The sequence below is a fragment of the Lytechinus pictus genome, chromosome 16 (assembly GCF_037042905.1).
Source record: "Lytechinus pictus isolate F3 Inbred chromosome 16, Lp3.0, whole genome shotgun sequence".
NCBI lineage: Eukaryota > Metazoa > Echinodermata > Echinoidea > Temnopleuroida > Toxopneustidae > Lytechinus > Lytechinus pictus.
The window spans coordinates 15,941,417-15,966,935 of NC_087260.1; the positions used below are offsets into that span (position 1 = coordinate 15,941,417).

At 35.2% G+C, this 25,519-nt stretch overlaps 2 protein-coding genes across 2 annotated transcripts in view; one reads left to right on the forward strand and one right to left on the reverse strand.

Annotated features, from left to right (window-relative positions):
• Positions 1-3,619, forward strand: part of LOC129279292 (uncharacterized) — a 44,936-nt gene extending 41,317 nt beyond the window's left edge. The window contains exon 34 of the mRNA XM_064110935.1: positions 1-3,619. Coding sequence (XP_063967005.1) covers positions 1-26 — 26 coding nt within the window. The 3' untranslated portion in view covers positions 27-3,619.
• Positions 2,997-24,327, reverse strand: LOC129279390 (succinate--CoA ligase [ADP-forming] subunit beta, mitochondrial-like). Its single transcript, XM_064111635.1, has 12 exons — positions 24,218-24,327; positions 22,002-22,164; positions 15,464-15,654; positions 14,302-14,373; positions 13,823-13,925; positions 13,363-13,430; positions 11,831-11,930; positions 11,037-11,198; positions 10,396-10,538; positions 9,454-9,574; positions 6,120-6,208; positions 2,997-4,782 (listed from the first exon to the last, which is right to left on the reverse strand). The coding sequence occupies exons 1-12, from the start codon at positions 24,287-24,289 to the stop codon at positions 4,708-4,710; spliced, it is 1,359 nt and encodes a 452-aa protein (XP_063967705.1). The 5' UTR covers positions 24,290-24,327; the 3' UTR covers positions 2,997-4,707.
• Positions 24,328-25,519: the final 1,192 nt, after the last annotated feature.

Genomic DNA, 25,519 nt, shown 5'->3' on the forward strand with positions numbered 1-25,519 from the left:
ATGATAAATCGACAACAAATTTGTGACGTGGTTTGCTGGACTTTAACTATCAAGTATCATGCCTTTGTCATTCACTGTGGACCATCATCTTGTTCAGCACTTCTCAACCAATGGCCCACTAGTGAGTCGCAAACCTATTCCAGGTGGCTGCAAAGATATGTGATACTGACAAGATTGCAGCTAAGATCTTAGCAATATGTTGTGTTTTGAAAGGAGCAGCTAACAATATTTTAAAGATAAAGGGTTTTGTTAATTTTTTCAATGTTAAGTAAGTAGCAAAATAGCTTGAATTTAGTTGTATTTCTAAACCAAATCACATGTGAGTGAAAATAACTCTATGAACAGCTCTAGGTAACACCACCATGGTCATTATACTGTTACATCAAATGTTCCAAATGGATTTCAAAACCTTTAATGGGCTTGAATTTTAATTGTGAACAAGGAAAGAAATATGCATTTCTGAGAGCCACCTTTCAAACTCCTTCTATGTCTTGTTTCTTAAAGACTTGTTATTATAACAAATGAACAATTTCTATAATAATTTTACAATCAACCAATCAGATTAAAGGACTTCAGTAGCTTTTAACTGTTATTGCAAATTTGTTATAACAAGTTTTATGGAATGGGCCCCTGAACTTGTTTTTTGTTTTTGTTTTGTTTTTTAGATATAAGGCTCGGTCACTCAAGAAGCAGTAATTGTATATCAGCAAAAAAAAAGAAAATCAGTTAAATATTTCTGAATGTCTCAATACTAGTATATATATTAGGTCTTTGCAATGTGGGTTTTTGTTTATCAAGAATATATAACATGTTTGGTACTTTATCTAAAATAATGCTATTGTTATAAAATGAACTCATATTTCATTTACCTTGTAATTCACTTTTTAAATTTGCCTCAAGTGTGTGACTCCCAAGAACCCACTGTTTGGAGTAGACCCTACCTTTTAATAATTGATTGTTGATTTGATTGTTAAATGTTACAAAGTGATTAGTACCATGCTATGAAAATTGTGTTACTAAAACATTGACAGTGTCAGTATTAACACAAGGCTAAGAATTTTGTAAAAACAAGTGTGATTCTTTTCAGTGATGTGTGATAAATTTAGAGCATCCGTGAAGGTCTTTTTAGGGGCAAGTTCATTGATATAACAACTGAAACAGAATTTTCTATCTTATGTCACTATATTCATTTAATTCTAAATAGTTTCACTTCCTGTAAGTCATGAACAGTACTGTTAAATCTAACAGAATGTTTGTTACAGTGTCAAGTTATTTTTTTTCATCAATTCAAAGTCTCTATTTTTATACTCTTTGTACATAGGCATTACTGAAACGAGATAAATTCACTATTTTTTCTTTAGATTGATGTACAGTTTTTAGTGAAAATGTTCTATTATAGAGACATGTATTACAAACCCAATTTCAATTTTTAAGCTTCAGATGTGGGTCTCCCGCATTTCTGAAATGACTTCTAGTTGATACAAGGTTGTTTTCAATATTGAAAAAAAAAAAATCAGTACTTAACTTTTACCATAAGCTTGAAAATTTCAATTGAAAACAAATTTATGAAATTAAGCCAGGATATTTGGGAAATGCCTCTTTTTGGAGCCTACATCAATTTCAAGATTTTGGCTCACAAAGAGTCAAGATGGCCATCTCCTACATTTCTGTAATGACTTCTTGTTGATATTTGGTTGCTCTTGATATCAAAACAGGAATAGAAAAGAAGAAAGCAAATGTGTTCAGTTATAATAATGCATTTTTCAAAATCATTGTTTACCTCTTAATACTTTGTTTATTGACATTGAAATGATTTCTGTAAATGTAAAATGATATACATGTATGTTATACAGTGTTTGGGCTGACACAGTCTCAGACAATACAAAGACAGATATGATTCCAAGGCACTTGTGTCTGCAGAATCAGCAGAGACTGAGACGAGACACCAGACACACAACCATTGTCTCGAGAGATGTATCAAGACACCCAACAAAGGTGTTCCGTAATATGGAATAAACTAATATCAAATCAAATCCCATCAGGGCCCCTTAACACAAAGCTTAGCATTCAATTGTAGAACAACTTTTTATAACATGAATGAATTAACAATAACATACAATTAGTCACTGAAATCAATTGTTCTCTCAATTGCTAGGCTTTGTGATACAGGAACTAAGGCTTTGTAACATTAACACAAAGCTTAGTGTTTGATCACTGGGCTTAAGTTTATGCTGATTACATTGATCATTAGGCAGGTTCACACACAGAAGGAATTGAAATTTGAATCGTAATCAAAATTTCATTTTTTTTTCTTGACTGTTTATACACACCAATAAATCACACTCCGTTACAAGGAAGAAATTATCAAAACTTGAGTGACCAGAGATTGACCCGATAGGGTTTCACACGTGCACAAATCAAAGAGCTAGATATGAGATTTACATGATGAGCTACGCAAGTTGGCAACCACAGAATAACCAAACACAAACATGTGTATTCGTTTACTACATACCGTATGGGATATACGTATGTATAGTGTACACGGCCGCCAAAGAAAAACAGCCGATACAAAACCGGATGTCGACGTTCACACGCTATGCATGATGTGATTTAAAAAATGTTCTTTGAATCTCGAATCAGTCCACACACGATGCATGTAAAATCACGATTATTATGAAAAATCACAGTTCTTACTGCGAGTGTGATCGCAATTAGACTCGCAGTAAGAACTGACAATTTTCTGTCCACACACACACACACACACACAAAAATCGAAATTTTGAACGTTATTAGAAAATTGATTTTTGGATCACACTTTTTCCTTGTGTTTAAACGGCCCTAATACTTGCAATGAAGCTGACAAAGCAATTGTACGATTAATCACTATGCTTAGTGTGCCCAGCCCCAGTATGTACATGTAATGAATAAGCTTCCACTGGATTCCTTCTCACTTGCTCCATCATAAAGCAACAAATCAAACAGATTTATTCAATATCTTCTGATATTTTTATGTTAGAATTCATTTAATTCATATCACCTATGAATAAACAGTTGCATATCATGTATGCTCACACAACATTGTGTGCATTAAAATAGAAACAACTCGTACAACATATTACAACAATCCTTTTTACCATTACATATATAGAACTATAAAGTATTCCTCTCATTTGCACTGCTGTATGAAAAGTTAACAGGAAATTAAGTTAAAACTGAATGATATTCCTGCTATGTATTTACATCGCTCAGATTATGGTAATTTGGCAAATTGTCTGATTATTTTTAAATGAGGGTGCACTTTTTGAAAATCAGAGCATAATACATTGTATTTGAATAATATTCAGCAATAATACCCATTTAGGTCTAAGAATACAAAATATATTATTAATTTTAATTCAAGCAGCCTATAGGCATATACTACACATATTTTGTCAATGTATTCTTCAAAAGCACTTGATTTGTGAGGGCAATAATATTCATATGAATTTATATTTTACTCAAAAGATAGCAGAAATAATAACTTTAAAAACCCATATCACCTTGTAATGTCATTGTGAAACTACTCTATTCTTGTTTGAGAATCTTGGTCTGAATAAAATTCTGATTTGTGCGTCAAAGTAATCTGTCTTTTATATTATCATATTTTATATGTCTCAATCAATGTTTTATAGTGTGTTCTTTCATGCTGATTCACCGGCAAAAGGATATAAAACCACAAATTGAAAAATCTAGTTCAAACTTCCATACCAGTCATAAGGTCTTTATGTGTGTACTATTTAATGCTGATATATCTATAAACCGGTGTTCCAATCCTAAAGTCACTATATCCTGCATACTATTTAATTCTGATTTATCTATACAAGCACACACCTTTCTCTTCTAATAGCTCACAAAAATTTATTCAACTCTTGGACTGTTACGATCTCGGCCCCCTTATCGATTATGGTGCTGATATTTATGACTGATCATACACATTAATCAATGCAATCAATCGTATAAGTCGGCCTCATGATCAATCACTAATCTTCATCATACGAGGCTCTGGTATCGCAGTTTAGACTTTGATGTATGAATACAAGTTTCTCCCTGAATGACCAGAGGTTGTGTATTTCAAATCCCTCAATATGGTAAGTCCTCCTAGTTCTGATTATGTGGGACATCACTCTGGACTTACGTCTATCTGCCACTGACCAATTAACCTTATTTACCTATTGACAGAGTGTGGAGAGATCTTCAGGAAAGAGTATAAGCACATTTAACAAATGGTACCCCCTTTTAGACAAATTACATTTTGTTTTTACCTTGTATTAAGTTGTTTAAATGTAATACAACATCGGTTAAACTGGTCCCAGTACAAATCATAAGCGAATTTCAGAATTTACTGTTCAACGATTAAATAGAATGTCTTAATTTGAATGTAATGCGCTCGCAACATTCTTTAGAGGTGCAATGTTGTATCAGAGTACCTCAAAAATAAACCACATGTTCTGAATGCATGTATGTATGTGAGGTAAAAGATAAGTCCATTTCAGTTCAACACATTGTGAAAACAAAACCAAATGTGGTTGTATTCGGGGAAATAAACACACACACATAAATACTGTACTAAATAAAGTGAAGAATGACAATAATATAACAAGAATTTTTTCTTATCTCTGAATAAAAGGCGGTTAGACCCTCAAATTTGTGCATTTGACTCTCCTCCGCTCATAGTGGTAGCTGGAAGTTGACGTCTACATGGGCGTCTTTTGCTAATCCTACAATTGTGGATAATTTAACAACCTGTTGGGAGAAATGAAAAGATAAGACGGTGGTTCAGTATGGAGGCTTCACGGTACACTATGGCCCGTATTCTCAAGTCAGGTTTCACTTTAGACCATGGTCTAACTCTGTGCTAAAATTATGGGAAGCCAAAAGTGTCAAAATTTTTATTAAGTTGTATGTTTCTTATGTTTACTGTGCTCTTGCCTGATTCATAGATGGTGAAGAAATCATCTATTTATACTTCCAAGACAATTATGAATGATTTGAGAGCCAAATGACCTGAAATATGATATCTCTACTGTTAGTGATTTATGTAACAATTGGCTACCCATACTTAAATCAAAACTTTAAACCCGACTTCAGAATCCGGGCCTATGTATTCTTTTTATGTGGGAATATGTTTTGAAGCCACCAAACCTGACATTTCCACAAGTATGTTCTTGTCCTCAGCAGGTGAATGGTTGTTTTTAACCGTGATATACCCAAGGGGCATTATGGCTATTTGATCTGAGCTCCCACAATGCAATGGTAAGCTCATTATACCGGGCTGTCTGCACATGCTAGATCAACGATTTGATTGATGTAACACAGGCAAGCACACACTGACTTTCCATAAGGAGATCATTAATCTCTTAAATCATGTTAGAGAAAAACATTTGTGGGATAGTATTATTTTTGTTTTTTATTCAATACGATGGAGTCTCAATATGTTTTTTTCTAAAAAGCTAGAGAAATCGATCTGAAAATAGTTGCATAAAACAATGATACATGTCTTCATTTCTTCATTTCGTGGTCTATTCACTATCAATTAAGGCTTGTGTTTGAGCTATTGCAAGACACTGTTAGAACACAGCCTAGTCTTGAATGTGAATGGGATTTATACTGAACTTGTGGGATCCTGATAATTAAACCTAGATTAAACCCAAGTATAAACAAGAATTTTAGACCATACTTCAATGGAAAGCTGGGTGTCATAATATATCTTCCATATTCATGTCAAAGATAATGTACCAATTGATTCATCAAAAATATATTTTCATTATTACACCATACAATCAATTCTTTGATTGAATGATTGAATCCATTTATTTCATTTCGATAAAAAGATATTTACAGAGTATAACATACACGTTTATCACATAATATGCCAATATACAAATAAATGAAATAAGAGAACTTAAAGAAAGGCATTTAAGGCTTTGACAAATTTTTGCTGCTGGATAAGAATAATATTACTTGGTGAATGGGTTGACAAATGGCACTCCATCACAGTAAACACAGGGTTAAACTAAACCATGGCAATCAGAATATACCACTCACGTACATCATTTGCATATTATTGGCATGCTACATACCATTTTTGCTGCTTCATCTAGGTCATCGCAAGCCAATATCCTGAGATCGCTTGATGCAATAATTGCTTTGGCTTCCTCAACCTGGGTTCCTAAAAAAAAATCAAAAAGAAGAAATAGGGAAACATCACTTGATGTTTAGCCATTAATAATGTAATTGGCATCCTTTTTTCTGAACCTCGTTGATAAAGTAGCTCCGTTCAGCAACTTGTGTAGCATTTCATTTGATAAATTGTCTTAAAATTGGGCACAATGAATTATTCCAAGTTTGGTGTTGCACAAGTTCATGTTGGTGCCGGTGCAACCAGAGCTGCCAAGTTGTATTTTGCATTTTCAGTATTCTTATCCCCCAAAATCAGTATTTTGACAAAAAAAATCAGTATTTTTACCGTGTGAGATAAACATTTTGTATTTTTCCCCCAAAAGCGTATTTCATAATAAAATGCTTGGCGCACTCGCCCATCACGGCGCTCAAGCTGCATGCAAGCTAAAATGTGCACTGCTCTTGCAGATGAAAAAAAAAAAACATTGAAACTTGTGTATATCTCACCCTGGTTTTTACAAAATGATTGAAAAAAAAAAACAAGTTACCTGAATTTACATTGATCTAATAACCATATTTGTGTACGTTTTATGAAATAGAGATGATTTTTCTCAATAAATTTCGATTTTGTAAAAAAAAAAAAAAAAATATATATATATTTTGTTTAAATACAAAAACCGTATTTTTTAAAGAAAAAACGTACTGCCGTATTTTGGTTGCAAAAACGTACTAAATACGGAAAAATCATACTACTTGGCAGCTCTGTGCAACATACCGGTACTTACAGCAACAATTGGTGCAACAAAGTAATGATTGATGCAATATAAATACCAGTAATATGATCGATGCAATTTAAACACCTGGGCCCCGTTTTACAAAGAGTTACGATTGATCCAATCAATCGTAACTCTTTGGAAATCCATCAGGGTCATAATTTTTTCTACAGGAAATTTGCACAATGTGCTTTGTAAACAAAGAGAAGCGCAGTGAATTTTCAAGATACAATGAATGCATGAATATACATCATAGCTAGGACATATTTTGAACAAACGTGCATAATAGATGCTGATGTTGCTGGCCGTCCATAGTTGTGGTTGATCGGATCAATCGCAGCTCTTTGTAAGACAGGGCCCAGTAATTACACAAACGTGAAAACTGGGTATTATCAGGATTCACGTCACTTTATATTTTGAAGTCAGTAATATGATTTCTATCAGTTTTCTAACCCTTTTAAAGGGGACTCTAATCTAAGTGGAAAGTTATTTGATTAGAAAACAGGAGAAAATTCAGAGAAGCTGAAATGGAAGTTACATTTGGTGTTGGATTAAGTCTGATAAATGTTCCCCAACACCGGAGCTGCCTATTTGAACAAGAACATATCAGTATTTTAAAAGCTGAAAATCAGTTCTTTGCTTGGGAAATCAGTATTTTCAAAGAAATACCACAGGACATCAAATAAAACTGAAACTTAAGGACGTTCCACAGTTATGTTTGTGCGCATTATGATCTGCGCATAGTTTACACTCTGCGCGCTGACGTCACAATGGATGAACAGGTGATTAATTAGCTGCGGGTACGTGCTGATTTTTCTCATCTTCTGTACTTTAACTGCAGATCCGATGCGTTATTTCATGAAGCTAAAAATGGAATTATTCCATGGACCATTCAAAAAAAGATTCTCTCCAATTTAAAAATACTTTACTCTGCAGTGCTGCCAAGAATCACGAATATTACCCCGAGTTTGAATAAATGGTAGAGTGGTTTTGATTTTTTCTTCACATAGATACAAAGCATTCGGCGCATTTTTGGTGTTTTAAAAAGCACATTTGCTCTAATAAAAATACTGATAGTTTAAAAACAAGCACATGAACCCCTAATTTTTAATGTTTGTTCCTCTTAGGTTTACCTTCCTCTACAACTCTACAAATTTTGGTGAAAATGACATGGATTTTGAATAAAGTGCAGCATTTATTGTACTTTGTTACTGAAATTTCACATTTTTTAGATTGGGATTTTGTTATCTTTTACGCCATTTTTAAGAACTGACAGTGCCGTTAAACTTAAAATTGCAAACGAATAGCACTATAAACATATTCTCCATTCTAACGATACAATTATTAACTCTCTTGCGAAATTTGATGACTTTTTCATGTATTTTGACAGAGTAATAGAGGTCTAAACTCATTATAGTAATCTTGGGCGGTCTAAAAATGTCAAATTCTTTTGAATGCGCAATTCTTAAGAACATCAATTTGGGTGAACTTTGAAGTTCTATAGCAAAAAATCAAGCACATGGACCTATGTTAATTTTTGTATATTTCGAATATTAAGGTTCTAAAGTATCTATGTGCAAAGTTTGGTGAAAATGACATGGATTTCAATTTAACTGTGGAACGTCCTTAAGAAATCAGTATTTTGCATGAAACATTCTATATTCTCATTTTTCACTACTAAATACTGAAACTCAGTACTAGTTGGCAGCTTCGTAACACCACCACCAAACTTGAATCAAGGTCGCCTTTTTTTATTAGCCTTAAAAAGACAGGGCTATATTGATGCCTAAAAGAGGGATGTTTTAGCCCAGTTCGTAACACAATTTGCAATGGATATGCATGTTTTGGGGCAATTTCTTTTTTTTGCGAATGTGCAAGCACAAAACGTTGCTGAAACTGCATACTCAAACAACTAAATGTCATTAAATTTCATGCATTCAAAATTTATTGCAAAATGGGGGTAGCAGAATCAGCCCCTGATCTTTGTAGGGTTAAGATGTTAAAGGTAAATTCCAGTTCTGGTAACGATCTCAAAATGACTTTTTACAGAATCTAATATAATGACCACCCAAGTGTCTGTTTGTATGAATAAAAAATATGTGCCAAAGGATTCTGGAAGAAATTGTGTAATTGCTGAGAAATAAGCAAAATAAGCGCGGATTCGGTCACTTCCGTCGGGTCTTTATTCCAGCAATAATAATACACTGTCCATGTGTGCCTATCTGTGTTGGCGATCTTCAGTGTGATCGTATTTCAGCTTAGATTTTATGATTTCACAAAGTTCAGTTTATGTAACTGTACCAGATCTAGATCCACGATGATATAGTCATACTTAACCTTGGTTTTGCAGACTTTCTCACGAAATTAGTGTTTTACTGCAACTACTGTAATTTAGCTTTAACGACTTGTAACATATTTCTGATCCATACACTGACATCAACATCGATAACATACTCGAAACTCTGTCATACATGTATATACACACACAAAACAGCTGTTTTATGTATTATGACACACTTACCTTGTAACCTAACTACAATGGGTACTTTAAGATTGAGTTCATTAGCAGCGGCGATGATACCCTTAGCGATGATGTCACATTGCATGATTCCTCCAAAGATATTCACCATGATCGCTTGCACCTATACGTTCAATGAAAAACAACAAATGGCAATAGTGACAAATTTTCAATCTCAGAAAAAGCTTGATTTTAGAGAAACAGCATAAGTAGCAACTTTCTTATGCCTGGAACGAGTTCTCTACAGGAATTAGGAGACCCTTTCCGACAATATGAGACTGCAAACCGTTAACATATTTCTGAAATAAGGGTATTTCTGAGCTGCCTGCAAAAATTATCAGACCTTATGATTCAAGGGTTTAACCCTACCCAGCGGTGATATGACATTAACCTTCATTAATAAACAAGTTGTGCTATAGAAACATCCAGGAACTAATAAAAAATCTATGATTTAGAAATGAACACGATAAAGAAGTTCTTTAGCCATTCCATAAGATCTATGGGAGGCAATCTGCCAATCTCCCCTTTTCCCCCAAGATTTCTAATCACCCTTTGTCCCATGACTGGTTAATAAAAATAACAATTGTACATTTATATTGCGCAATTTCTATATGTATATACTCAACTGCGCATTACAATAATATTATTATTATTACCCCGGCTATAGCCGTGCTGCCTACAGGCGTTCTTGCATTCGAGGAATTTCTTCCTGCCAGGTACACATTCACCTCTCCTGGGTTGAGTGCAGCACAATGTGGGTAAATTTCTTGCTGAAGGAAAACACGTCATGGCTGGGAATCGAACCCACGTCCCTCAGATTGAAAGACGAGAGTCATGACCACTAGACCACGTTGTGCCCCCAATAAGGGATATGTGAGGCATTCTGCCTCTTCCCCCAAGATTTCTAATAACCCTTTGCCCCGTGATTTGTTACACTGATTATACCTTGCTGTCCGATGTGATGAGTTTGAATGCCTGCTTGACTTGGTCTGCCGTAGCCCCGCCCCCGACATCAAGGAAGTTTGCAGGCGTGCCTCCATGGAGTTTAATGATATCCATGGTGGACATGGCTAATCCAGCTCCATTTACTGCAGTGAGGATCAAGACCAAAGATTAATAATGAATCGCAGGGCACATCTCTAATTCTGCTCTTTTATAGCAAACTTCACGTCCGCTGAATGGTATCTGAGTTACCATCAATATAAAGTAATCATTCCACAACAAACAGATATTTAAAATGTACCAGTAAATCACTATAGTCTTTCGAAAATGGCATCTGGGGTATAACAGTTTGAAATGGTAGAGCTTAATGTAAATGCCAGTCATGGCAATGATCTTAAAATTAATTTAAACAAAATCCAATAAAATGACCACCCAAGAGTCTGAAGCAGTAAGACTAGATTCACTCATGTACTGCAGCTGTTCATTTACCTAGGCATGGTAATATTTGTTTAAGATTCAAATTTGAGTCTGTGCTTGCAGACTAGCAGTAGCACGCAGTGCTTGATGGAGTGATGTGATACAATTAATGAAAATATCACAGGTCATGAACCGGTAACCTTTGACCTGAACTCCCGTATTCTCACCTAAGCAACCAATGTCTCCATCAAGGCCTATGTAGTTGAGATTGTACTCCGATGCCGACACTTCTCGCTCATCTTCTTGTGACCAATCCCTCAAATCGTGGATCTTCTTTTGTCTGTACGAAGCGTTGTCATCGAAGTTGATCTTGGAGTCCATGCAGAGGACTGCATGAAAAGGATAGACAAATTAATAGTGAAATGGATATTGGGTGGGACTGTTGGATGCTGGTTTAAATGCAGCATTAGCTTTCAACTTAATGATGGAAAGCAAACACTGTACATAAAGACACTTGTCATTTTAAAATAGAGAAGGGTAATGATGAATTATAAAAACATATCATGTTACGCAGGGTCCAAAGGGAGAACAGTTCATTTGAGCTGAATGGCTATCCTGGGTAAATCAACGTTACCGTTATCATCATCATGATCGTCATCAAGGCAAATATCAAGCAATAAATGATAATTTGAAAAAAAAATTGTTGGGGTGCTTTTTTTTCTTCATGATTCATTTAGTCTGAATGCGGTATTCCCATTCTACTTATTTTTGCTGTCTTTTGTCATTTAATCTTATATCTAAACCCAGATATAAGATTAAATGATACAAAAGACAGCAAAAAACAAATAGATCTTTTGATGACAAACTAAAGACATGTAGATATTAGGAGTGTTTGTTACTACGAAAGCTGTAACGCCACACCAGGGTTAAAAGAACAAAATTCCTTTTGATACATGATCCGATTATTACAAAATTCAAGGAAAACATAAATATTTTCTTCAAGTATTTAGAGAGAACTTACCGTTTCCATCACTGTCTTCAACAAGGGGGTTAATCTCTAGCATAGTAGCATCATACTTTATGAAGATATTATTATACAGGTTCATAAATGTTTCTGCAGCCTGCAACAATACAAGGAGAAAGAGGGATAAAGAATATATCAATGGCATTCAATGGCTTCTTGTGTTGGTATGGTTACCAGTTGTACTAAATCTCTTCTTATCTTCTTCTTTTTTGGGGGGGAAGGGGGTTAATACCTAGAAAATCTCTCAAGAGATATCGGGTCTAAATCTTAACTCTTTTCATTGTAAAATAAAAGTCAGTGAAGCTGTGAAACGAGATATCCAAATAAAGCGGGAAGGCATTCATACTTTCTTATGTTACTGGATATCTAACTAATACCCTGAATGAGCCGGAATGCCGTCCGAATGAAAATTCTTGGCACATTCCTGGATATTCGAAGTGCATTCTAAAAATTCTGAGTGTATTCTAAATATTCGGGTCCATTCTTGTGTCCGACCCGAATGTTTTGCTCATGCTCAAAACTTTCGAGGTGCATTCAAACTGGAAAAATATTGAACGGCATTCAGAGTGCAGTCCAAAAGCACTCTGACTGCATTCCAAATATTTTGACATTTCAACAACATTCGTAACATTCTAATCGCATTCATGGAAGAATCGAATCGCATAAAAGCATGGCTAGCTGTTGCTGCAATGTCAGTCAGCACTGAGGAGTCACTGAGGAGCATTGAGGTCATCGAAAAGCATTTTTACAAATTTAGATCAATTCGAAATTGGATAAGGTGATATGCGCTACACTTCAACCTGCAACTACTCAAACCATCGCTACCCAAGCCATATTCAGCTCATCTCATCTGGTTTAAAGTCCTTTTCAGGACTTCACTCACTTTCAAGAAAAGAATACTTCTAATTTTCTCTTTTCATCCTATTTCGTCTTTCCATTTCAATCTTTCTGCCTGTATTTCCTTCACTTCTTCATATTATACATGGTGAACCGTAAACCTTCTCCATGTTAAGAATATTATAATTCTTATCATTAACAGGGATTCCAGTTGGTATTGATAAGAGAGCCTGAAAATCACCTAGAATACAACATGTTGTATACAAAAAATGCTGAAACTATGGCCTGAATTAAATTGACAAGGCCTGGATTCAGGCTTTGATCTGAAAAGTGGCATCCCTGTATTAACAATAAAATAGAGATGTTTATTAAATATATTTGCCACTGGTAAAATTAAAGACAAGACAGCACTATCAACTCCATAATTGTTGAAACCATCACCACTCTTGCCAGCATCTCATCAAAATCCACCTTATCATCACTCTCAGTGGTGAGCATTTCATGAGACAAATAGTGACTTTCACTGACTAATTTCCTCTGAGCCAATCAGAAGCAAGGATTTTAGTAGCTTGTAGCAACAGGCAGTGAAAAATCACTGAATATTTGTTTCATGAAATGTTCCCTGAATAAATTGTCAAGGACTGAATTCAGATTATGTCTGGAAACTGATATCTTTTTAAAAAGATATTCACCTGTGGTACAGCTTTCTCTGGGAAGCCCATGAGTTTGGCCACCTTCTCGGCTTGTGATCTCTGGATACCTGCAATCAAACATGAAACATAATTAAACACATAAAACAGTATTTTCATAGCATTGATAAAACTTAATCCTTGGTTAAGTTACAGTTGCCAAGTCATTCACCATGGACAAATTATTTATATCCTGCAGTGAAAATTTATCAAATACTGTAGATTCATTCTGTGGCATGAAAACAAAAGGGAATATGTGGATATAAAATGAAAGTCAATCGATACTTTGGTACATTATATTTTTCATGAATATTGAGTGCTGCCTGCAAGGCGAATGCCAAGGTGAGACTGTACGAGGCAAACAACAAGGACTGACTGCGTGAAGACAAGGCTAAGGGCCCAAAGGCCAAGGACTGCAACCTCTGAGGCCAAGGCGATATCATCCAGTCCTATCATTTCCTACCTGCTTCAATATCGATAGGTTCTTTGATGATTGCATCTGGATTGTCTGCTGCGACGTCCTCTATGTTTACACCACCCTGTGAACTGGCTACCAAAACTGGCCCCTGAGAAATAAACAAACAAACACAAACACGTCACAGCTGGTTTATGGTAAACTTGACAAACATCATAAGGAGTGTTTTACATATTGTACAACTTAACAGTGGCATGAGCTAAAAAAAAAATGAGTAGGCACGACATGGGGCATAACTTCCTAAAAGTTGGAAACAAGCACAAAATTTTGAACCTATAAAACAAATATCTAATTATTAAATCGATTTTGACATAATATTCAGAAATAATATCATACTTTGTTTCCCCTTTTCCCTTCCTTGTCATTTCCATTTCTTGATTGTGGAACTTGTGGGTTTTTTTGGGGGGGGTCCAATGCTCCCGAGCACCCCCAAATCTATACGCCAGTGCAACTTCAGTGCAACTTACATTGAATGCCCTTTCCATTGTGATTGCAAAGTAGTACTCTCTCCTGACATACATCCTTTCACAGACAAGAACCTGCACATAAGAGAAAAGAAACATTTAAAAAATAATATAATCAATAATTATTGAAAATACTAGGAATATTCCATCCACTTACATTTATAATGTACACATATATTTTCCAGGAGCTAAATGTACTTGTTGAGGCCCCCTATCAAAAGCCTGTGCCTCATCTTTTAGCAGGAACCCCACCCAGGAGTGTGAGTGGTCACAAATAAAAAGATCTGAAAAAAGCTGAAGAAAGTTGAAAAAGTCTGAAATAGAAAGAGCTCCCATACTTTTTGTACAGAGGAAGGCCAAAAATAAGCTGAAATTAAGCTGAAAATCAAAAAAAAAAAAATCTGAACTCTCACACCCCTGCGGGCCACCATAGAAGTGCTATGCGTCTCTTCATTTCAGCTTTCACGCACTCCCCATTATATTGTCTATGAAGAAATGTGAAGATTGGCAATAAAAAGCTGCTTGCGAGATTCCTGCGCAAAAGACGCAACACTCTGGACTTTTGACAAGGTGCCTAAATAGACTTTATCTTTACAAGTAAAATCGCTATGTCTACATTTTACAATAAAAGATTACGGACTAAAATAGAATACCGTAAACAATAGTATAAAAAGCTCAAAGCCTTGTTCAATTATGGTGAGACAAAATGCCTCTCTCATGAAATTACTGTTAGCTTTTAAATTAGTTCAGCTTTGAAAACCTGATGGGAAATGTCCAATAAAAATGTTTATTCAGCTACATGTATAATAAGGCATAATACCATTAACTTTGAGGAGTTTGAGCATTACCAATTTGTGTGACTGGCATTTAACGAAGTAGCCCCTGAATAAGAAATAGTCTAAATTAGTTCAATTGCCCACCCCCCCCCCAAAAAAAAAAAAAAAAAAAAAAAATAGCCCTTTCAAATAAATTATTAATTCCTGTACCATGTTACCACACCAATGAGAGATGCAATTGCTTGACACACACAAAAATAGCCCTTTCAAATAAATCATTAATTCCTGTACCATGTTATCAAACCAATGAGAGATGCAATCGTTTGACACAAATTGTGCAGCTCTGAAAAAAAGCTGCAACTATTACTGCAGCTCATGCCATCACTTACCGAGTTGCAGATCCTGCCTGCTTCACCCGTCTGTTTTGTGATCAGCTTGTTTCCAATCATCTGGGAGGCAAGATCTTTGACCTCTTCCGGGGAGAAGGCAAGTTTGACACCTCCCTTCAAACCACTGGTGAAGTGTCCCTTCCCCCTCCCACCAGCCAACACTTGAGCCTTGACCACCACATCTCCAGACCCTGTAAAAGGAAGAGAGTTACATAAAATCAGACCGTTTCTAACTATCAGATAGGGATGTTTTTTTTTAATCACAAAAAAGGGGGAAAAGTCATTGTTTCCCATGAATCTGGAGTAAAATTTTCAACCCCAATACAGGAAAATCCAATTAAACGACACCTGACAATGGTCAAAGTCCTTGGGAGTTCGTTTCACCAAAAAAAATTAAGTTTGATCATTAATTGCATTTAAATTGTTGTTATGTTTGATATGCAACGCTCCACCATAGTGGTTGGATTATGCTCAGGGCCAGGGGTACACGTTGCTTGTTAAAGTTGAATTAAGAAGACGATTCCAAATATTGAGATATTTACATTAATAGCAACCTTACAACCCCCCAAACACTAAGAGGTGATTCGACCCCCCATTTTCTTTTTTTCAAAATAGTGAATTTGAACGATTTATCCCTACCCATTTCCCCTGAGTTCGCTCCTGCAATGCCTACCGAGACGGGTGTTCTTTGAGTGTGACGTCACCGGGGGGTATTCGGTCCCGGTGTAGTAAACAAGGCAGTGCCGCTTTGTGTACTATGTACGTACGCCTTCATATGGAATAACTGCAATTGAAGTTGTATCTGCGAGCCATAGAACTTGCAAAGAGGAAATGATTAAAATATTTGTGGCCGTACTATTATTCCAAATATGTAAATTCCCTCAGAATGATACCATAGACCCTAAAGGAATAATTTCAAGGTGAATAATATGAAATTTGATCGAGATCTTCTCACCAGTCGATAACGTAGCAGACGTGTTATTATGACATATTTATCCGCGTGTGACGCGGCTCTTGCAAAAAAACAGTTGGTTGCGGAATTGCTTTGTGCCGACCGGCCGCCCGCTCCGGCGCAGCTAGCTGTCGAACTACCGTACCGCATACCTTTCTTGTTGTCTTCAACCATAGATATGTATACTAATTACTATAATATCTCTCTGTCTTCAACTCACTTGCGAATTGCGTTTGTATGTGTGACGGTAACCCCTAGCGTAATTAAATATAGAAAACAACTCAGAAGGCCGAGAAAGAATAATACCTTTGGTTCAAGATTGTTCTGTGGAATGAGCTATGAGTGGAAATGATCTAGAGGATATAAAAGTGGAGTCAAAGACAAAAGAAAAGAAGAAAAAACGCCAGGGGATCGCTGCACGGCCATGAACTAAGTCGACATACCAGACCATAACAGTACACTCAATGCCTGGGTGTTGTGTGTACTAGTATTATGCGTTCAGCGCGCGCTGAGCGAGAGCTGAGCTAGCCGCCGGAATTACTTTCCAGCTATTCACTTGATTGAACATCGTGATAAAATAAATGAGAAATAGTGAAAATATCATTCAATAACTCACTGTTTGCTATCTTACATCATGATTGAAGAGTTCATGATGGTTATTCATACTGTCTTTTATACAGGGAAAGTAAAGATTTGTACATATCAGTCCTATTTGTTTGATTTGAGTTGCTTTGAAAAAAAATTGTAAAATATCTTTCTCTCTCTGCATAGCATTTCTGTATGACATTCAGGCACCTCTTATACTAAATTCCCCCCGGTGACGTCACACTCCGAGTGGCTTTTCTGTACACTCGTCTCTCGGGCTCTGACAGGTGGCTAATTTCATAGACTTTCAAAGCAAAATATCGAGAAGGCAGAGGATTTTTGTGACTTGCTATCTATTTGAACAACTTATATATACTATATATTGTGTGTAGAACCTATATTTATGGAAACTCACCCCCTTCTTAATTCAACTTTAATCATCAATGACGTCACATGTAAAATTACACATGATGCAATGTTTCTTGAGCATAATCTAACTCTTTGTGAAACAACCCGGAATTCTTTGCTCCAAGATCAGAGAATGGTCACTATGAATAATAATCATCATCACCCTAGAAATATTATGATTATTTATATTTATGTTGTTCTTTATGTTTTCATCAGGTCATTGATGAATAACAGTTTTATGCTGATCTTTTGTACCTGAATAAATATGTTCTAATAAATAAATAAATCAACAATTCATTTAAATACAATTCATCTTATCTATTTTGATCTAAGAATCATAGGTTCAAATACATGGATTCAATATATCATTCTTGGACTATATTGATGTTTAGAAACAATTAAGAAAATTACTAGTAGTTTAGAGTTTAAACTGCTACACAAGATGAAAGGATATTGTTTTACTACAATTTATACACTTGTCTTTTCAATTCGATACATTTTTTACTATGTCTTATACAGCCTTTATACGTATTATCATTTCATCAGTTTTAGATTGGAATGGATGTATATTAGGTGTTATTGTTGGTAACATGATTTAATAATTTTTGTCAGAACTAAGTTTAAGATCATGATTCATCTCATTTAACAAATAATGGAGGGCCAATTATAAAACCTTATGGTACACTGCGAGATAGCATAAATGTTGGGGATTAATTCAAATTTAGATCTGCAATACATCTTAATAATAATAATAATAATTGGTTTATATTTTAGCGCTTTAAGTTTCAAGTTTCATTTATTTCTCCTCAAGAGATCAAGATAAAAATACATAAAAAAATAGACAATGTAAATACAATGAACATCAAATTTAAAGAAAGTGAGGAAGGTAATGGCCAAAAAGGAAGAAACCTTGTGTGAGGCAAACCCATAACAAAAATTGTACTTAAAGAAATATTAAAAACATCATATAATCACAAATTCAATGAGAAAAACAAACAAAAAACATAACAAACAAACACCTAGAACTAAATCTGAACCGAATGAGAATGGGGGGGGGGGAACCAAAAATAAATCTAAGACTTCGACAATAAAAATGTTTTGTATTTCCTTATAAAAACAGATACCGAAGGGCTTGATTGAATGTCAGAAGGGATAGAGTTCCAAATAACTGGTCCTTGATAAAATATACTGTTTTTGAAGATGGAAGTACTGCACTGTGGAATATGGATATTTTGGGCAATCTATGACTGCTAAAAGCGCTTCACAATTATTAGAAGATAGAAGATATTAAAAGAAAACTTAAAGCTCCAATCCCAGAGCCTAGACTTAACAAAGGTTGTGTAACTAAATGCATATATGCAGATTCCCTGGGATGGGTGATTAATTCATACTTGTTGCTAGGATTTGACGATGATAATATAAAAAAAAACCATAACAAATACAGTATGGTGAGCACAAACTTTAAACCCTTTCAAAGGGTGTGCTTTCATTATTGGTCCTTTGTCAATGTCTTTGTGCACCGATTAATTCATGAAATCTTCATAATGCATGGGATGAATTTACCCCATCTCTGTCACTTCACGCATATTTCTTATTTTAGAAAGTCAAAAAGGGGCCTAAGCTTTCGATCCTAGCAGAATCTTCGTCGGAGGCAAAAAAAAAAAAAAAAAATATTTTCTATATTACTCTTTTCTTAAAGGGGAATCCAGCCTTGGTCATTAAATGTTGTGTTGGAAAGGACAAAAATAAATAAAACAGAAAGGTGAAAGTTTGAAAGAAATCAGACAAGCAATAAGAAAGTAATGGCTGCTTTAAAATTGAGATCCCAAAGACTAAGTAGATTGCAAATTGGCAACTGGGTAAGTAAATTATGACAAGGGGCAAGGACAACTTTCCCATAGGCCATGTAGTTAATTACCGGTATCAAAGATTTGTGGTTTTCTCTTAAGTACCCATTCCCCTGGAGCAATAAAATAAATATAACCTATAAAGTATATTGTTTTATGTCCTCATGAAAGAAAAATATAATTTGAAGAAAAAGTTTTGAAAAAAAATGAAATTTTAGCCATTTTATGTATTGGAGTACATGGAAGAGTAGTCCTTGACTTACATCACTATCACATCACATATGCAGCCAATTTGAAGTCTCCATGGGTAGAGTGATAACCAATATTTACAACTTTAAAAAAAAAATATTTCTGCTTGTCTGATATTATTCAAACTTTCACCTATCAACTTGTCTGATTTTTCTCTTTCCTCTAAAAATAAGTTTTTATGTGGGTTGGATTCCCCTTTAATATTTTGTGATTGCGCATGACAGTATCTTTGGCCAAAGCAGAAGTTTTGAAAATTAAATCTAATAATACCAACAAAGCCCGTAGTTAGTTTATCCAAAAGGTTAATATATTGACAAATATATACAAGTATTTACATGTAGGGGAAGGCGGGGTAAGTTGAGCATAGGGGCAAGTTGAGCCACCACCCCCAGGCTAATAATGAATGAGTCAGACATTGTGGTGGTGTCATTTATTGATGACCCATTGCATAACCCTCAACCCCACCACATTGTTTTCAACTTTGAAACAAAAAGTAGTTTTTTAGAGGGAAAAGTACAAATTTCAGCCAAAAAAGTAAAAAAGGGTGTGAAATAGATAAGTGCTTTTTACCCACAAATGTCTTTAAATATATTTTAGAAATAAGAACAATATTGTTAGTCCAGGTATGGATTCTCGCTCTTGTCATAGTCTTTTACATGATGGATGCATAAGAAATGTGTGGATGTGAAAATATCACAAAAAGTTCGGACGGGGCTAATTTAAGCCAACCAACATGGGGCAAGTTGAGCCATGGTAACTCTTATATTAGTATATAATAAAAAAATTTAAAAACATAAATAGCCATTTTGATATGCAGGCAGAAAAGAGCAAATTCACATGACAGTTCTTTAACTTTTAGAAGATGTTGGTATTTATAGAGAATTAGCAAGTGAATATACTTTAAATGAAAAATTGACATCCTGGTTCTCCCGCATACATTTTGCACATAGTTTTTGTGGCTCAATTTACCCCAGACGGTGGCACAACTTACCCCACAGATGGGGCAAGTTGAGCCATTTGACATCAGTTTTTTCAAAGGTCACAACGATTTTCAGTTTGGGGATAGAAAGTTTTATATAGGTGAAAAATATTTCCCAAGAATAAAATTTAAAGGCAAGGTACTTATCTCTACAATATTACTAGTCATATCAATTCTAACATGCAAAATGTAAAAAGTGTCACAACTTACCCCGCCTTCCCCTATATGTTAAGTTGGGTTCTGATTACCTCTGCTTCAAAAAAAAATTAAAGAAAAACCTTCACCTCACCAATATCAAAAAATATTCCAGATATTAATAACCATCTAGATGAAAAATCATACCTGAACCATTATGGTCACATCCTGAAAATAACGCAACTTCTGAGATATTTATAAGAATCCTTTACTTAAAAGACATGCAAAATATATCAAGAAAATTATGTAAACTGTGAAGAATCTAGCAAATTTTCATGTTTAAGTTTTTTTTGGTTGAAAGTTTGTTAAGCATTTTTTTTATTTGTTAAATAAGTAGGTATAAAGAACATTTTATTGCGAAAGTTGAATAACAAATAAAGAGATTTACACAAATTTACATAGTTAATAACCAGTCAAATTTAAGTCTTCTTCTGACACCAACATTTTCTTTGGTAAGTCATTCTTTTTAGTGGTGTCAACATATTTTGGAAAAGTGTCTGGTAATGGAGGCCGGTCTCCAATGTACCAACAAAAGGCCCATTGCAAAAAGGGTTCAATCAAATGCAAAGTTCTATAAAACTTGATTTTCAACCAATGATGCATGTAAGGGACTAGTGTTTGACTTCCTTTATAGTTCTATTTGAACAAAATGATTTCTGCAAGGGACCTAAGCATACACTTTTGTACACAACTGCAACACCCTGATGTTAGACATTTTATTCATTTATTTTTTATTCTATTTATTCATTCCTTCCTTCCTTCCTTCATTCATTCATTCATTATTTATTTATTTTATTAATTTCATTTTTTTTTTTTGGGGGGGGCTACCTTTCACAACCTACTGCACAAATCTGCAACATTGGATAAGCAATGATACTAGTGGAGCGTTGTGGCCCAGTGGATTAGTCTTCTGACTTTGAAAAAGAGGGTCGTGGGTTCGAATCCCAGCCATGGCGTAATTTCCTTCAGCAAGATATTTATCCACATTGAGCTGCACTCGACCCAGGTGAGGTGAATGGGTACCCGGCAGGAGTAATTCCTTGAATGCACTGAGCGCTGAAAGGCAGCTCGAGCTAAAGCCAGGGTAATAATAATAATAAACAATGCGCCTCGGAATAGAATATTTCTAGATAGATGGCGCTATATAAATGCCTATTATTATTATTATTATTACTAGTAACAGTGAATAGGGATTTTCCAGGGATCTTTCTTTATATACCAGAATTTAAGAGCTCTTTTTACCATTTTGGGGGAGATTTTGCCCTAAGTTCTTGTCTAATTTTTTCCCTGCTAACAACTGACATTGTGTCATCACTGTCTTACCTAAGCTCTTGGCAATTTCATATGCTCTCTGTGCATTAGTAGCCACCTCAGCCTTGGGGATGGGGACACCTGCTTCCTCCAACAGCTGGTAACCCATGTATTCATGGATAGAGAGGTTCCTGTGCTGATCATACTGAGGAAGCACTGAACTCGACTCCAAGGACTAGAATGTGAAAAAGAGAAAAGATGATTACCAGACAGACCCTTTTACAGAACCTAATGATTGTTACAATTTTACAAGTTTAATTTTACCATTTGCCATTATGGATGAAGAGCTCAATTTTCACCAGCATGTCTCAGCAGCTGTTTTGAAAGCTAACCAAATACTTGGAATAATACACAGGACTTTTTCTCAAATAACCCCTGAAATATTACCAATTTTGTTTGTATCTCTGGTTCGACCTCATCTGGAATATGGGAACATTTTATGCCATGTGAGATTCAAAATGGATGCAGACAAAGTAGAGAAGGTGCAAAGGAGAGCTACTCGCATGATTCCTGGGGCGGTATTCTGAGGTCATTTTATCTTTAAAATATTTTATTTTATCTCTTAAAATGAAATTGGTATTCTGAGATGACATTTTATCTCTCAGATAAAATTTTGAATTTTATCTTGCATATAAATTTTATCTTGCGTATCTACAGATGATACGCAACAGAGGAGTGCCTGCGTAGACATACCATCGCGTATCTAGCCATGCAACGCGGATGATGTGCTTGCGCCCATGTTACTTTGAAGAAAAAATAAAATAAACTTAAAAGAGGGTAGGGGCTATTTTATCTCTGCGACGTTGCTTTCATCATTATTTCTTGGTGAATTAACTACAAATGTTGACATGAAAATTAAGAAAAATAATATATTTATTGAGAATAATACCTTAATGTTATTCCTGTACAATCAGGAAGTATTTCATAAGACTTTTCTTGACTAATATTGTCTTTGAAATGATGCTTGAAAATATGTGATATAGACTTCGAAAAAACGATGAGAGTATTGTCTTTTTTGTAAAAGAAATCTCTGTAAAGACGCGCAAGCGTATTTTGCAAGCGTATTTGAAGTCAATAAATTGACGCAATTTCACTCCTTTGCCACACCTCCTGGTGGAATGGATTTTCATTGGTTGAGTGATATGAGAGAGCTATAAAAGCGCATTTCTAATTGGATATTGATTAAAAAATAGGTGTGTCTTACAGAGATAAAATGGAGATAAAATTGTTCTCAGAATACCAATTCGGAGAGATTTTAAGGGTATTTTATCTCACTGATTTTAACGGAGATAAAATATTTTATTTTATCTGAGATAAAATGGATCTCAGAATACCACCCCTGGTCTCCAGAGCTTACCGTATGAGCAACGTCTAGAGAGACTAAACCTTCACTCACTGTTATACAGAAGATGAAGAGGAGATATGATTACTGTGTACAAACTGTTAAATGGAAAATTTGGGATCTCGAGTGACACTTTTTTCACACCAGCAATCCATTCAGCAACTAGAGGTCACAAGTTCAAGCTCTTCACAGGACGATCTCGGTTGGAACTTAGCCTTAGGAGCAAATTTTTTAGTCAAAGAGTAATTTCTGACTGGAACAAACTGCCTACAGAAGTACGGTAGTGGAAGCAAAATCAGTGGAAATGTTTAAACATCTGTTGGATAAATTTTGTTGGGGGGAAAGATTTAAAACCTCCATTTCTCAACGCACGTAAAGTCTCACAAGATTAAACTGTCTAGATAATCGTCAATTACCAGAAGTTAAGATCGGAAAACCTACAAGTCCTTCATGTCCTAGCGACATGCGTTACCCCCTTCTTCTTTCTTTTTTTTTCATTGATGAAAAAACAACCTGAATTTCCTGATTCAGAAGATTAAATATTTATTTCATTGGCTGGGTATAATACGGATTTGGCCCCTTTCTGTTAATTTCATCAGGTCAAGACCATCTTCAACTTCCGTGACAATACTGCCTTTGAAATGTGGGCAGAAACGGAAAGATAGATACAAGCCGAGGCGAGAAACACAGACCAGTCCTACGCCGAGCCGTCGGCGTGCCCTTTGCCTTCGCATTGCGAGCTGCGTTCTGCTGAATGCCGCTTGCCCTTGTCGGGCAAACTGACCTTTGAACTGATGCAAATTTCTTTCTTTATTTGCCGATTTAATACCGCTTGATAATCAATCGTAAAGAAGAGAATTTCAAGATGAAAATAGGATAATATTACCTTGAAAAGACGAGGAGATCTTCTTGCTTTAGGCAAAACAAGTTTGCCGAATTTCCAAATGGAAGCTGCCATCTTGAGGCCCAAATCGTTCTTCGAAAATGATTGCGCGCCACCTTGTGTTGAACCTGAGATATTGCGCTTCTGGGCACTGTTCCTATTTCAGTATATTATCCGTGGGTTATTATAAACTTTTTTTTTAGTTTCCTTGATTTCTATGTTAGTGTTAGCAGATGTACCGTACTACCTTCCTACTAATAACCATACAGTATGGTTTAATAATTACTTCATGAATTGTAATTTTGTCTATGTATACCTCAGATTGAGAAGAATAAATAAACTGAACTGAACAAAACTTGTTTTAAAAACACCCATGTATCATTGAAATCGAGAATCCTCGAATTTCAAGAGACTGAAATCAAATGTCCCCTTCTCTTTTCTATCATGAGGTTAAAGTCCTAATTATTCTAGAAGCTTTTCTTTCCCATCAAGGCTTCTTTTTTTTTTTCATTTTTGTATCCAGGAGTGGTCAAGAGGGTAATTGCCTTTCTTTTTTTCTCATTTTTGTTTGAAATAACATTTTAATTTCTAATATCTCCTCTCTCTAATTCACGTTTTTTTGCCTCTTATCTAAATTGCAAAACTTTATTCAAATTAGAATAAATAATTTCTTTATCAATTTTTACTTCATCCGCATTGGCCACTCCTCTCTGTCTTTTTCTTTCTTCTTTCTCTTTTCATATCTTCAAACTGAAAATCTCATTTCTATATACTGGTACTTTTGCTCTCTTTCATTCTTTATCTCCATTTAATATAAATTCATGGTTGCCTCTGTATTTCTTTAAAGTGATTGGTTAACGTTGGTTTGACTTTAAAAAAATTTGAGCTAGAAGGTCACACTTGTCATCTGTGTCTGTGATTTTACAAAAATGAAGCCCAGAAAAAATTGCGTTCAAAAATAATTATTTAGTGCTTCAAAAATTGATATATAAAGTGACCGAAAACACCATCTTAATTTCATCCCTTACACTTATGTGTACTATTTAGGCGTCTATAAGACGCCTATTTACAAAATCGGGGTTTGCCTTGTAGTTTTAGCTTTTCATTCTCAATAATGGTTGTTTTCAGGGTTTATTAGTTCTAATACATGCACTTGTACACATGTTTCAACTTGGTTTGAGAATTTTTTAAATCGGCTGCTCACAAAGTTAAACAATACCTTTAAGTTCAATTCCTGCTGCTTCTTTCCAATATCAATTTTTCTTCATTCTTATAACTATTCTTGTTCCCCTCCTATTCATCTGG

Coding starts and splice junctions, on each gene's coding strand:
- LOC129279390 (XM_064111635.1), bottom strand. CDS start 24,289: ATGGCAGCTTCCATTTGGAAATTCGGCAAACTTGTTTTGCCTAAAGCA. Junction 13,926..14,301: donor CAATGGAAAGGGCATTCAAT/GTAAGTTGCACT, acceptor TTTATTTCTCAG/GGGCCAGTTTTGGTAGCCAG. Junction 9,575..10,395: donor TCATCACATCGGACAGCAAG/GTATAATCAGTG, acceptor TTGAACGTATAG/GTGCAAGCGATCATGGTGAA.